Below are 11,502 nucleotides of genomic sequence, written 5' to 3' on the forward strand. Positions count from 1 at the left end.
TCAATAACCCTCACAATCTTAAATTACCCGCCCTTGATTTTCATTAACATTCACCGACCAATCGAGACCAAAAGAACATGGGTTAGAGAGGGGGACATGAAGACATCGAGGGACCTGGCTGCCACGTTGTTGATCGCCAATCCAACATTGAGGCTAGTTTGTAACTCGCATTCTGATTGGTCCATTTGACAGAGAAGTGTAGCAAATCAAATTTGATAATGAAGATCAAGGGCGGGTAATTTGAGATCACAAGAACCATGGGAATGGATCCAGGGGTTAGTGAAGGTTTACTGAAATGCAAAACCTGGAGATATAGAGGATGACATGGTCGATGACTGATGAACGTGGCCCAGGCTGCTATGCCACAGCTGGACTACTGCTGACTAAAGTGAACAACACTGACCCACACACTGTCAGTTCACTCCAACAAACTGCAACAATCACAAAACTACACTGCTCCAATCTTTTATTACAAAAAATGAATATGCGCCAAAAAAGTCTCAACATGGACATTCCACTGAACACTTGTGCAATAAAAAACACTGGTGAAAGACATAGAATAATACTGTAATCTGTATAATAAATACTGGCAAACTTCACTCGAACATACACAATATGAAAACCTTTATAAAGCAAATAGCATGTGTAAAGAAATATGTAAACTGTTTAATACTGGAGTGACCGGCTTCGCAGTTCTGTACCTGTTAGACATGACAGATTCAGCAACAGCTTCAGACATTGATACATCACCATATAATATATGAATGATGCATGAGACAGCTTATGATCCTAAGAGGATAAATATTGTAAATTTAAAAATAAATATATTTTCATATGATGATACACATCATAATACAAGCCTGCTTTGGTCCTTAACCCTTGTTATCCTGTCATACTGGATAAATGATTGTTATCCAGACACATACCATTTGTGAATACAGTAGAACACGTATATAACGAACACGGATATAGCGAACAAACGGATACAACGAACTGTTAAAAAATCCCCGATTTATCTCCTATATAATATCCTATAAAATTTACGTATATAACGAACTCTCTACAGCGAACTAACGGATACAGCGAACTGATATCTGATCACCGACAAGCCCATCTATCACTAATTAGTGACGTGTATAGCGAACTGAGAAATCTCACTCAGTGTCAAGTGTCACTGACAATTGGCTTTACGCAATCAGCGGCGAATCAATACAATCAGCGGTGACGGATCAATCGTGTTAAATTTGCATTGTGTTAATCTTACCTGTACATGTAATCTTGTCTGTACAACAAACATTAAACATATAAATTTTACGAGATTGTGTCCAAGTGTCAGTTCACTCGCCCGGAAATTAGGCCATGAAGATTTCACGTGTAACACTGCAATTACGTGTATTGAGACAGATAACGGAGATAACGAACTGATTTCTCTGGTCCCTTGTAGTTCGTTATATCCGTGTTCTACTGTACTACCTTGCAATACTCTAAATTCAAATACAGTATATACATATATACATACTGATGAAAATGCCCCTGCTGTCCATCCAATTCTTTTTTTCCATATTGAAAAAATCCTTTTCACATGTACGACCTCAGAAACAGTTGGTACAGCATTGAAAAATGTCTAAACTGTATGATTATGATGATTATGACTATCAGTCATGTAAATTATATATCACTACACAGCTTTATTATAACACACTCATCAATATTATAAACATTTTGATTTCAGAACACAAAATGCTGTGCAACCTGAGATTTGTTGTTACAGCATATTGACATAAACAAATCTTTGCAACAAGAAGATTCAATGTAATACTGATCAGAAGCTTGCCAAACTGTATAATACTGCTTAAAACAAATGAGTAATACTGACATGAATACATAACACTGTCCTGTTCTTCACTAACCAACTGCAACCGTCTTCTTCTGCCGCACCTTGCGAGGTATTGGGGCACACAGCTCCTCCAGCCTCGGTGTTGCTCTAGCCTTCTTGGCAGCAAGAGTGACCTTGTATGGATCATAGTCGTCTTTGATCATCGTACGACTCCGTGGCCGCGCCAGCTGCTGAAGACGCAGGGATGCTATAGCCTTCAGAGCCTGATCCGATACTGGCCACTGGACAGGGTTCTCTCCCTTGAAGTTGTCGTGATAGCCCTTAGCTTCTGCTAGCGTCTCCACCCTTGCCGAGGCACTGGCCGTTTTGGCTGCTGGAGAGACCTCGCTGGGTTGACCCCACTCGTAGTCATTGACACAATATCGGTCTTCCCTGTTTTTGGGGACGGCAAGTGACTGAAGGCGTTCTGATGCGGACACACTGCGTGCCGCCTTGGTTACCACTGAGTATGGAGATCTCTCTATCTTGAACTCATCATGGAGTCCCTTCGCAAGACTCAAGACCTCAAGCCGCTCCGTTGGAGTGGCATCTAAAGCCGACTTCTTCACAGGCCATATTGGAGTGGGTCTACAACAAGTATTACTAAATAATGTGGAATCAGATTACCTGGACATAGGTTCCAGGAAGTTTGTTATTTGCTTGTGTGTCCATTGTTTTCATCTTTATTCGCCTGTAAACTCTTTCTTAGAAAACTACTTGATTCATTTGTTTTGTTAAAGGATGAGGTATTATCAGACCCTTTTCTGTCATCTCGAAAACTTAACGTTACTGCAAACATATTTATTTTCTTTACTTTGATCAAAATGTATAAAAATGATTTTTTCAACTTCTTGGGAAAAATCTTAATGAAAAATACACTGTTCAAAGCAGTGTTAAACCTAACTTGATCACTCATTAAAAAAGGCTCTTGAAATCCCCCTTACCCAAGGGTTCTCGCCTACTCCAGCCCAGTCTATATCTATATCACCCATACCCAAGGTTTCTCTCCTTCTCCACCCAGGTCTATATCACCCACACCCAAGGTCTGTCTGCTACTCCACCCAGGTCTATATCACCCACACCCAAGGTCTGTCTGCTACTCCACCCTGGTCTATATCACCCATACCCAAGGTCTGTCTGCTACTCCACCCAGGTCTATATCACCTACACCCAAGGTCTGTCTGCTACTCCACCCTGGTCTATATCACCCACACCCAAGGTCTGTCTGCTACTCCACCCCCGTCTATATCACCCACACCCAAGGTCTGTCTCCCACTCCACCCCAGTCTATATCATCCACACCCAAGGTCTGTCTCCCACTCCACCCCGGTCTATATCACCCACACCCAAGGTCTGTCTGCTACTCCACCCTGGTCTATATCACCCATACCCAAGGTCTGTCTGCTACTCCACCCAGGTCTATATCACCCACACCCAAGGTCTGTCTCCCACTCCACCCAGGTCTATATCACCCACACCCAAGGTCTGTCTGCTACTCCACCCTGGTCTATATCACCCATACCCAAGGTCTGTCTGCTACTCCACCCTGGTCTATATCACCCACACCCAAGGTCTGTCTGCTACTCCACCCAGGTCTATATCACCCATACCCAGGGTCTGTCTGCTACTCCACCCTGGTCTATATCACCCACACCCAAGGTCTGTCTGCTACTCCACCCAGGTCTATATCACCCACACCCAAGGTCTGTCTGCTACTCCACCCCCGTCTATATCACCCACACCCAAGGTCTGTCTCCCACTCCACCCCAGTCTATATCATCCACACCCAAGGTCTGTCTCCCACTCCACCCTGGTCTATATCACCCACACCCAAGGTCTGTCTGCTACTCCACCCCGGTCTATATCATCCACACCCAAGGTCTGTCTCCCACCCCACCCCGGTCTATATCCCCCATACCCAAGGTCTGTCTCCCTCTCCACCCTGGTCTATAACACCCACACCCAAGGTCTGTCTCCCACTCCACCCCGGTCTATATCACCAATACCCAAGGTCTGTCTGCTACTCCACCCAGGTCTATATCACCCATACCCAAGGTCTGTCTGCTACTCCATTCCGGTCTATATCATCCACACCCAAGGTCTGTCTGCTACTCCACCCAGGTCTATATCACCCACACCCAAGGTCTGTCTGCTACTCCACCCAGGTCTATATCATCCACACCCAAGGTCTGTCTGCTACTCCACCCCAGTCTATATCATCCATACCCAAGGTCTGTCTCCCTCTCCACCCTGGTCTATAACACCCATACCCAAGGTCTCCTACTCCACCCCGGTCTATATCACCCACACCCAAGGTCTGTCTCCAACTCCACCCTGGTCTATAACACCCATACCCAAGGTCTGTCTCCCACTCCACCCTGGTCTATAACACCAATACCCAAGGTCTGTCTGCTAATCCACCCCGGTCTATATCACCCACACCCAAGGTCTGTCTGCTACTCCACCCAGGTCTATATCACCCTACCCAGGGTCTGTCTGCTACTCCACCCCGGTCTATATCACCCACACCTAAGGTCTGTCTGCTACTCCACCCTGGTCTATATCACCCACACCTAGGGTCTGTCTGCTACTCCACCCTGGTCTATATCACCCACACCCAAGGTCTGTCTCCCACTCCACCCCGGTCTATATCACCCACACCCAAGGTCTGTCTCCAACTCCACCCAGGTCTATATCACCCATACCCAAGGTCTGTCTCCCACACCACCCCAGTCTATATCACCAATACCCAAGGTCTGTCTCCCACTCCACCCTGGTCTATAACACCAATACCCAAGGTCTGTCTGCCACTCCACCCCGGTCTATATCCCCCATACCCAAGGTCTGTCTCCCACTCCACCCTGGTCTATATCCCCCATACCCAAGGTCTGTCTCCCACTCCACCCTGGTCTATATCACCCATACCCAAGGTCTGTCTCCCACTCCACCCCGGTCTATATCACCAATACCCAAGGTCTGTCTGCTACTCCACCCTGGTCTATAACACCAATACCCAAGGTCTGTCTCCCACTCCACCCCGGTCTATATCACCAATACCCAAGGTCTGTCTGCTACTCCACCCTGGTCTATAACACCAATACCCAAGGTCTGTCTCCCACTCCACCCCGGTCTATATCACCAATACCCAAGGTCTGTCTGCTACTCCACCCTGGTCTATAACACCAATACCCAAGGTCTGTCTGCTACTCCACCCTGGTCTATATCACCAATACCCAAGGTCTGTCTGCCACTCCACCCCGGTCTATATCCCCCATACCCAAGGTCTGTCTCCCACTCCACCCTGGTCTATATCACCCATACCCAAGGTCTGTCTCCCACTCCACCCCGGTCTATATCCCCCATACCCAAGGTCTGTCTCCCACTCCACCCTGGTCTATATCACCCATACCCAAGGTCTGTCTCCCACTCCACCCCGGTCTTTATCACCCACACCCAAAGTTTTTCCCTTACTCACCCCTAATTGTCATTCAAAGCATCATTTTACCTGTGTTTCTTATACTCATGATGCGCAGACCTGTGACGAGCCAGTTCCTCGAGCCGTGTGGTGGTTGCTACAACACAAAAATCATTATTAAAAATAAATACATGAATTTATGTACTGCCAGCACTGTATTTGATGCATTGGGAATTCACAAGGAGAATCAACATGGACCCAAGATCAGTGGGTCAGTTGGCATTTTTTTAATAATAATTTCATGTTTGTACATGTATTAATAATATTTAACTTAAGTTAGTTCCAATATGTCTCAATCTGATGGTCAAAATAGCTACAGCAACAATAATATGGGGAAACATCCATTTTTTACAGCTGTTATGAACATATTTGGGACACAAACGAAACGATGGCTTGCCTGAAACACAAATATTTTTTTTGGCTGGAGTGAGTATGGTTTTCGCCGCTTTTAGCAATATTCCAGCAATATCACGGCGGGGTACACCAGAAATGGGCTTCACACATTGTACCCATGTCGGGAATCTAACACGGGTCTTAGCCGTGACAAGCAAACACTTTAACCACTAGGCTACCCGACCGCCCCGTATTTGGCTCGAAGTAAAAGAACGGAGGCCGGACTGGTGATGGTAGATGAGGGATGCACTCACTGAAGAGTGTGACCCTAGATGTTCCTCCCTCGGTCAGTCCCTGCGGCTGCTGGGGGTCATTGTCTACCCAGTACACGGAACGCCTGCAACAAACACAGGCAATTTTAACACACAATAAAAGGTGTATTGTGTCATTCTATTGCAATCAGAAATATAACTTGACAGAATACTATCTTACTCTACAGCTCTGGGAACAATCACATTATAAAATAAAAATTAACAGTGTTACTAATATTTCTCAAATGAGACCAGCAATGTTTCTTTCATACATGAGCATTTCTACTGCCAGTTGAAACAGCATTGTAATCATGGTGTAGCCATGTCCTGTGATGGGATTAGAACCATGGACCTTCTAATCAGAGGTCAGACACCTTGTCCACATGACCAAAGAGGTTAACCCCGTCAGCAAGCTGACAAGGTAAGGATGTCATCCGTGGGATGACTCCACGCCCTGCCACAATGGCAATACACAATGGTAGTCAATACATATGCCATGACATAATGAAAGTATAACAACAGATTTCTGAAACAGATGTAACTCTAAAGAGTTGAAGAAACTTTTAGCATTATTTTAGAATTCGAATTTGCAAGTTCAACAGTTAAATGCTGAGTGGTTTCTTTCTAGAGTGCAGGGATGGGAACTACACAATGGGCATGGTTAGCAACCAAGTCAATGTTTTTAAAAATATATATATATAATTCAGTTCACACATAAAAAAGAACTACCAAACTGATTTGAATTAGATATATCAACAAAAACCTCTTTAATATAACCTTGTACAATAAAATACTGCTGGGAGAATAAACCCCTAGTGGTTTATTCTCCCTGCAATGTTTTATTGTATGATAAACAACTTCCCCTTATTGTGTATTTCTAAATATAAGCATGTTCAGAGAGAGAAAAAGAAACAATTTCAGGATCTTGTGAACTAGGCTTATTTATACCCGGTAAGTCAATAATGGTTTGACGAGTGTCGCCCAAAACACTCCTGAATCCCAATGCTACCCGAAACAAGGTATCACCATTGTATCCATTTCGGTAAGGAAATCAAATTGAAACCACCTGCCACCTGGATAAATCATCATAACATAAGCATCCACTATCTATTATCTTGTTATTTATAATCCACACCACTCCTAAAATATCTAGTTTACATGTCTCAAATTCGAGTGAGCGTGTGTGTAGGTGTGGGGGGCAACAATTAGTAATATTTAATATTGTGACATTAATAGTAGGCCTATATTTTTGCTAAACAAATCGACAACAATCATTCAAAAACTCGAAAAACTTACCTATCCTCTAAAAAACCTGGAGGTACTGGTTTGGCCCTCGATAACAAGTCTATTCTTCGCGTACTTTCTGAAAAAGACATAGAATTTTCAGTCTCTGTATCCATCGTTCAGAGGGTCTTCAACACAAACGTGATTCTATCCAACAAGAAACAGAATGAAGTTACCATATGCCGTCGCCATCTTTCATCTTAGTCGATAGGGGCGTTGCTAAGGACGCAAGGGCATTCGGCTCTTCAGTCTAGCGGAACAAGCCGAGAGGTCCCGAGTGATCGCTCAGGCCTCAATGGGAGCTTATCCAAGCCGATGTGATAACACACTCCGTAAGGGCTACACAATGGCTTTTGTTTTTCCGTTGTGCCTGGTTGACTGACCTGCAGGCTATCTTTACGCTTTGTTCCGATACCCGAAATAAAGCTATTCTTAAGTCTTACGGATTTTTCACTATATATCCAAACGATGATTTAAATTTGCACACCTGTTTGACCACATTGTATATATTATGATTATAAGCGTATTGTATTTTTATTATGTCATGCATTCAAATTCTTACAATGTAATACAAAGTTCATTGCATACACTTTTCGTGGGAGTGTGGCACGTAAGTGTGCTAAATAATTACAGTATATATATATATGTAGGGGGTGTTTAGGTTCGCTGTTTTAGACAGTGTACATTACAGGTCTTAGTCCGTCGTTCTGCCTCCAATCTATGGTGTCCCCCGCCGTGATATTGCTGTAATATTGCTAAAAGCAGCGTAAAACCATACTCACTCACTCTGCCTCCCGACTTAAACTATCCTACGATATGCGAATAACTCAAATAAGAGGCATAGGTGGCTGTGAGAGTTGTGTCCCTTGTGTCCCTTGGGCACGGCAAAAACCTATTATTGTGGGTTCGAATTCTGATTCGCCGTGATTATATATCTTGGTTTGTCAGCACCATCCCGGTTCTCGTAGAACATAGACACGAACAAACTAATAATACCTTTTAATATAAGCTAGCTTATTCTTAAAACATATGTTTCAATTTCAAACAATACACTGAATACAATGTGCAGACCTATTGGTATCTTGATCAAATGTTTTCCTCAGAGGTCCTGGAGATTCATGGAAATATTGGTATCTAAGTACTATTTTATGCTTGTCGCAGGAGCCCAAGGGGATTCCGGGAAATATAGGTATCTACTACCACGTGCTTGTCACAGGAGCCCAAGGAGATTCCGGGAAATATAGGTATCTACTACCACGTGCTTGTCACATGAGTCCCTGGGGATTCCGGGAAATATAGATCTCTACTACCACGTCCATGTCACAGGAGCTCAAGGGGATTTGGGGAAATATAGGTATCTACTCCCACGTGCTTGTCACAGGAGCCCAAGGGGATTCCGGGAAATATAGGTCTCTACTACCACGTGCTTGTCACAGGAGCCCAAGAGGAATCCGGGAAATATAGGTATCTACTACCACGTGCTTGTCACAGAAGCTCATGGGGATTCCGGGAAATATAGGCCTCTACGTACTATTTCATGCTTGTCATAGGGTCCCAAGGGGATTCCGAAGAAATGTATGTCTCTACCATCACGTGCTAATCACCAGGAGCCCAAAGGGGATTCCGGGAAATATAGGTCTCTACTACCACGTGCTTGTCACAGAAGCACCTAGGGATTCCATAAAATGTAGGTATGTACTCCCATTTGCTTGTCACAGGAGCCCAAGGGGATTCGGGGAAATATAGGCCTCTACTACCACGTGCTTGTCACAGGAGATCAAGGGGATTTTGGGAAATATAGGTCTCTACTACCACGTGCTTGTCACAGGAGCCCAAGGGGATTCTGGGAAATATAGGTCTCTACTACCACGTGCTTGTCACAGGAGATCAAGGGGATTCCAAAGAAATATATGTCTCTACCATCACGTGCTTGTCACAGACACCCCTGGGGATTTGGGGAAATATAGGTCTCTACTACCACGTCCATGTCACAGGAGCCCAAGGGGATTCAGGGAAATAGAGGTATCTACTACCACGTGCTTGTCACAGAAGCCCCTGGGGATTTCGGGAAATATAGGCTTCTACGTACTATTTCATGCTTGTCACAGGATCCCCTTGGGATTCCGGGGAAATATATATCTCTGCTACCACGTGTTTGTCACAGAAGCCCTGGGGATTTGGGGACATATATGTCTTTACCATTAAGTGCTTGTCACAGAAGCCCTAGAGGATTCGGGGAAACATATAGGTCTCTACTATTTCCCTTCTTGGGGATTACGGGGAAATAAAGGTCTCTTATATATATATATCCAAATTTGATGCATCAATGAAAATGTCTGAAGCGGTTCCCTATTTTTACTTGTGCCATATATTCTCGTGTTTTGTTGGGTGAACACTTGACTTGCCTTTGCATGTGTTTGTGACGGGTGGGACAGGATACACTCATCTTTTTATCTTTTTGCGTGTTTGCGTGTGGCTTGTCATTTGTGCGTTACTGTCAGGTATTGTCTCGCCAAGATGGCTACTGTCGCACAGCAACCATCTCAAGATTCTCACATGCTTGAATGCAATGCATTGGTGACAAAATCATGCTGACATGGTTTCTGCATACGCTGGCTGAGATTACATGTGTTGTACCTCATGTGACCCCTGGTATCTGTCCATGGGAATATACATACATTTGGGGTGGCGATATACACATAACGGTGCTGTTGTATTGTCACACGAAAATGTGTAAACATGAGAAAAGCTACATCTTGGTTTGTTACATTGTAATATGCATAGTAGCCTCGTGTTTGACCATACATTGTATATAATAAACAGAGGTCAGATCTTTTTGCACAATGTATATCTCTTCTTTATTACACGTCTTCCCAAGACCCCAATATCTGATCCGAAGACGCCAATCTTACCGAGAACCTTCATCAATGTTTGTATTTGTATTTGTTTGTTTGCTCTTTAGCACCGCGCTACAGCAATATTTCAGCAATATGATGGCAGTTTGCAAATAACCAAGTCTGGACCAGACAAGCCTGCGATTGGTATCCACGAGCCCGTGCCGTTAGTGTACGATGGCATGCAATCCCCCCGTACGTTAGTATATATGTTTCCATGACAACAATTCCCAATCAACGGCATCACTGATGAAGAACGGAATCGTCATTTGTAGTGGAATGGATTCAGACCAGTGTTTGTACAGACAAGATAATCAGGACCTACTTGGTTCTGTCTGCGTGAAGGCGTCCCTCTGACTGAAGATAGCTTTTGGATACTCAAAAGATAATTCCTTCAGTAGTAGATCCATGTCCAAGATAGGTCCCTCGGCTCGTCACATCTAGATCTCCGACAAGTCCCTCCTTATATGTCACAACTGGATTCAAACCAACCCGGAGTCCACAGCTATATGTTCAAGATTTACACCGTTTTGGAAGTGGTTTACTGTCGGCTCGCACCCTGAACGACCGTGTCCATCTGCTGCAAGCCACAGTCGACCCTGAACCTGTGAGACAAATACGTTGGGACGCGTGCTCGTGTTGTGCGTTACCTATGGGAGCACGGCCATGTCAGATACAGTTACCCACGGTGGGGAACATCTGCACGCAATCACGCAGTACGACTGTGCACGCACCTGATTACCATATCCATGGATATATGATTACTGTTTCTGACGCTTTCAGATACAATGATAACTAATTTCTGATATCTATCAGCGTCTAAGGGTCTTGTTTGTGTGAACGTGTCATCTTCGTTCCAAGTGTATATTAGTACATTTGCCTTACTATGAATTGTTACGGTGTGTAAGCGACTCAGCAGTATTCCAGCTAGGGGGGGGGGGGGGGGGGGGGGGGCCTTATATAATCAAGTCTGGACCAAACAAACAAGCGGTTGAAATCATGAGCGACGTACGTCTCGTCGGGGTGAGATAGGACACAATCATGCAAGTCACCGGAATTCACCATCTGCTTCATTTAAGTTGCCTCTTACGACAAGCACTGGTTACTGTGGGAACACACCATCACATATTCACCCCACAGAGTCAGTTTGTAAAAGAACAATGCTTATATATGTGACAGTGTGTTAGTCACTGTGTATATGTGTGACAGGGTGTTAATCAGACATAAATAAATAAATAAATAAATAAATAAATAAATAAATAATAAATAAATAAATAAATAAATAAATAAATAAATAAATAAATAAATAAATAAATAAATAAATAAAAT

General features: G+C 43.9%; 1 protein-coding gene across 2 annotated transcripts; it reads right to left on the bottom strand.

The window, feature by feature from the left end:
* Positions 1-1,093: 1,093 nt before the first annotated feature.
* Positions 1,094-10,755, bottom strand: LOC124146798 (testicular haploid expressed gene protein-like). 2 transcript variants are annotated; one of them, XM_046517253.2, is made up of 5 exons: positions 10,499-10,755; positions 7,292-7,358; positions 5,999-6,081; positions 5,382-5,448; positions 1,094-2,464 (listed from the first exon to the last, which is right to left on the bottom strand). In XM_046517253.2, exons 1-5 carry the CDS (start codon positions 10,581-10,583, stop codon positions 1,906-1,908), a joined length of 861 nt encoding a protein of 286 aa, XP_046373209.2. In that variant the 5' UTR covers positions 10,584-10,755; the 3' UTR covers positions 1,094-1,905. The 2 variants fall into 2 exon arrangements, with proteins under 2 accessions (XP_046373209.2, XP_046373210.2); XM_046517254.2 differs by lacking the exon at positions 10,499-10,755 and adding an exon at positions 7,456-7,530.
* Positions 10,756-11,502: the final 747 nt, after the last annotated feature.

This window comes from Haliotis rufescens, unplaced genomic scaffold (assembly GCF_023055435.1).
Source record: "Haliotis rufescens isolate VD_foot unplaced genomic scaffold, xgHalRufe1.0.p SCAF_1, whole genome shotgun sequence".
NCBI classification, from domain to species: domain Eukaryota; kingdom Metazoa; phylum Mollusca; class Gastropoda; order Lepetellida; family Haliotidae; genus Haliotis; species Haliotis rufescens.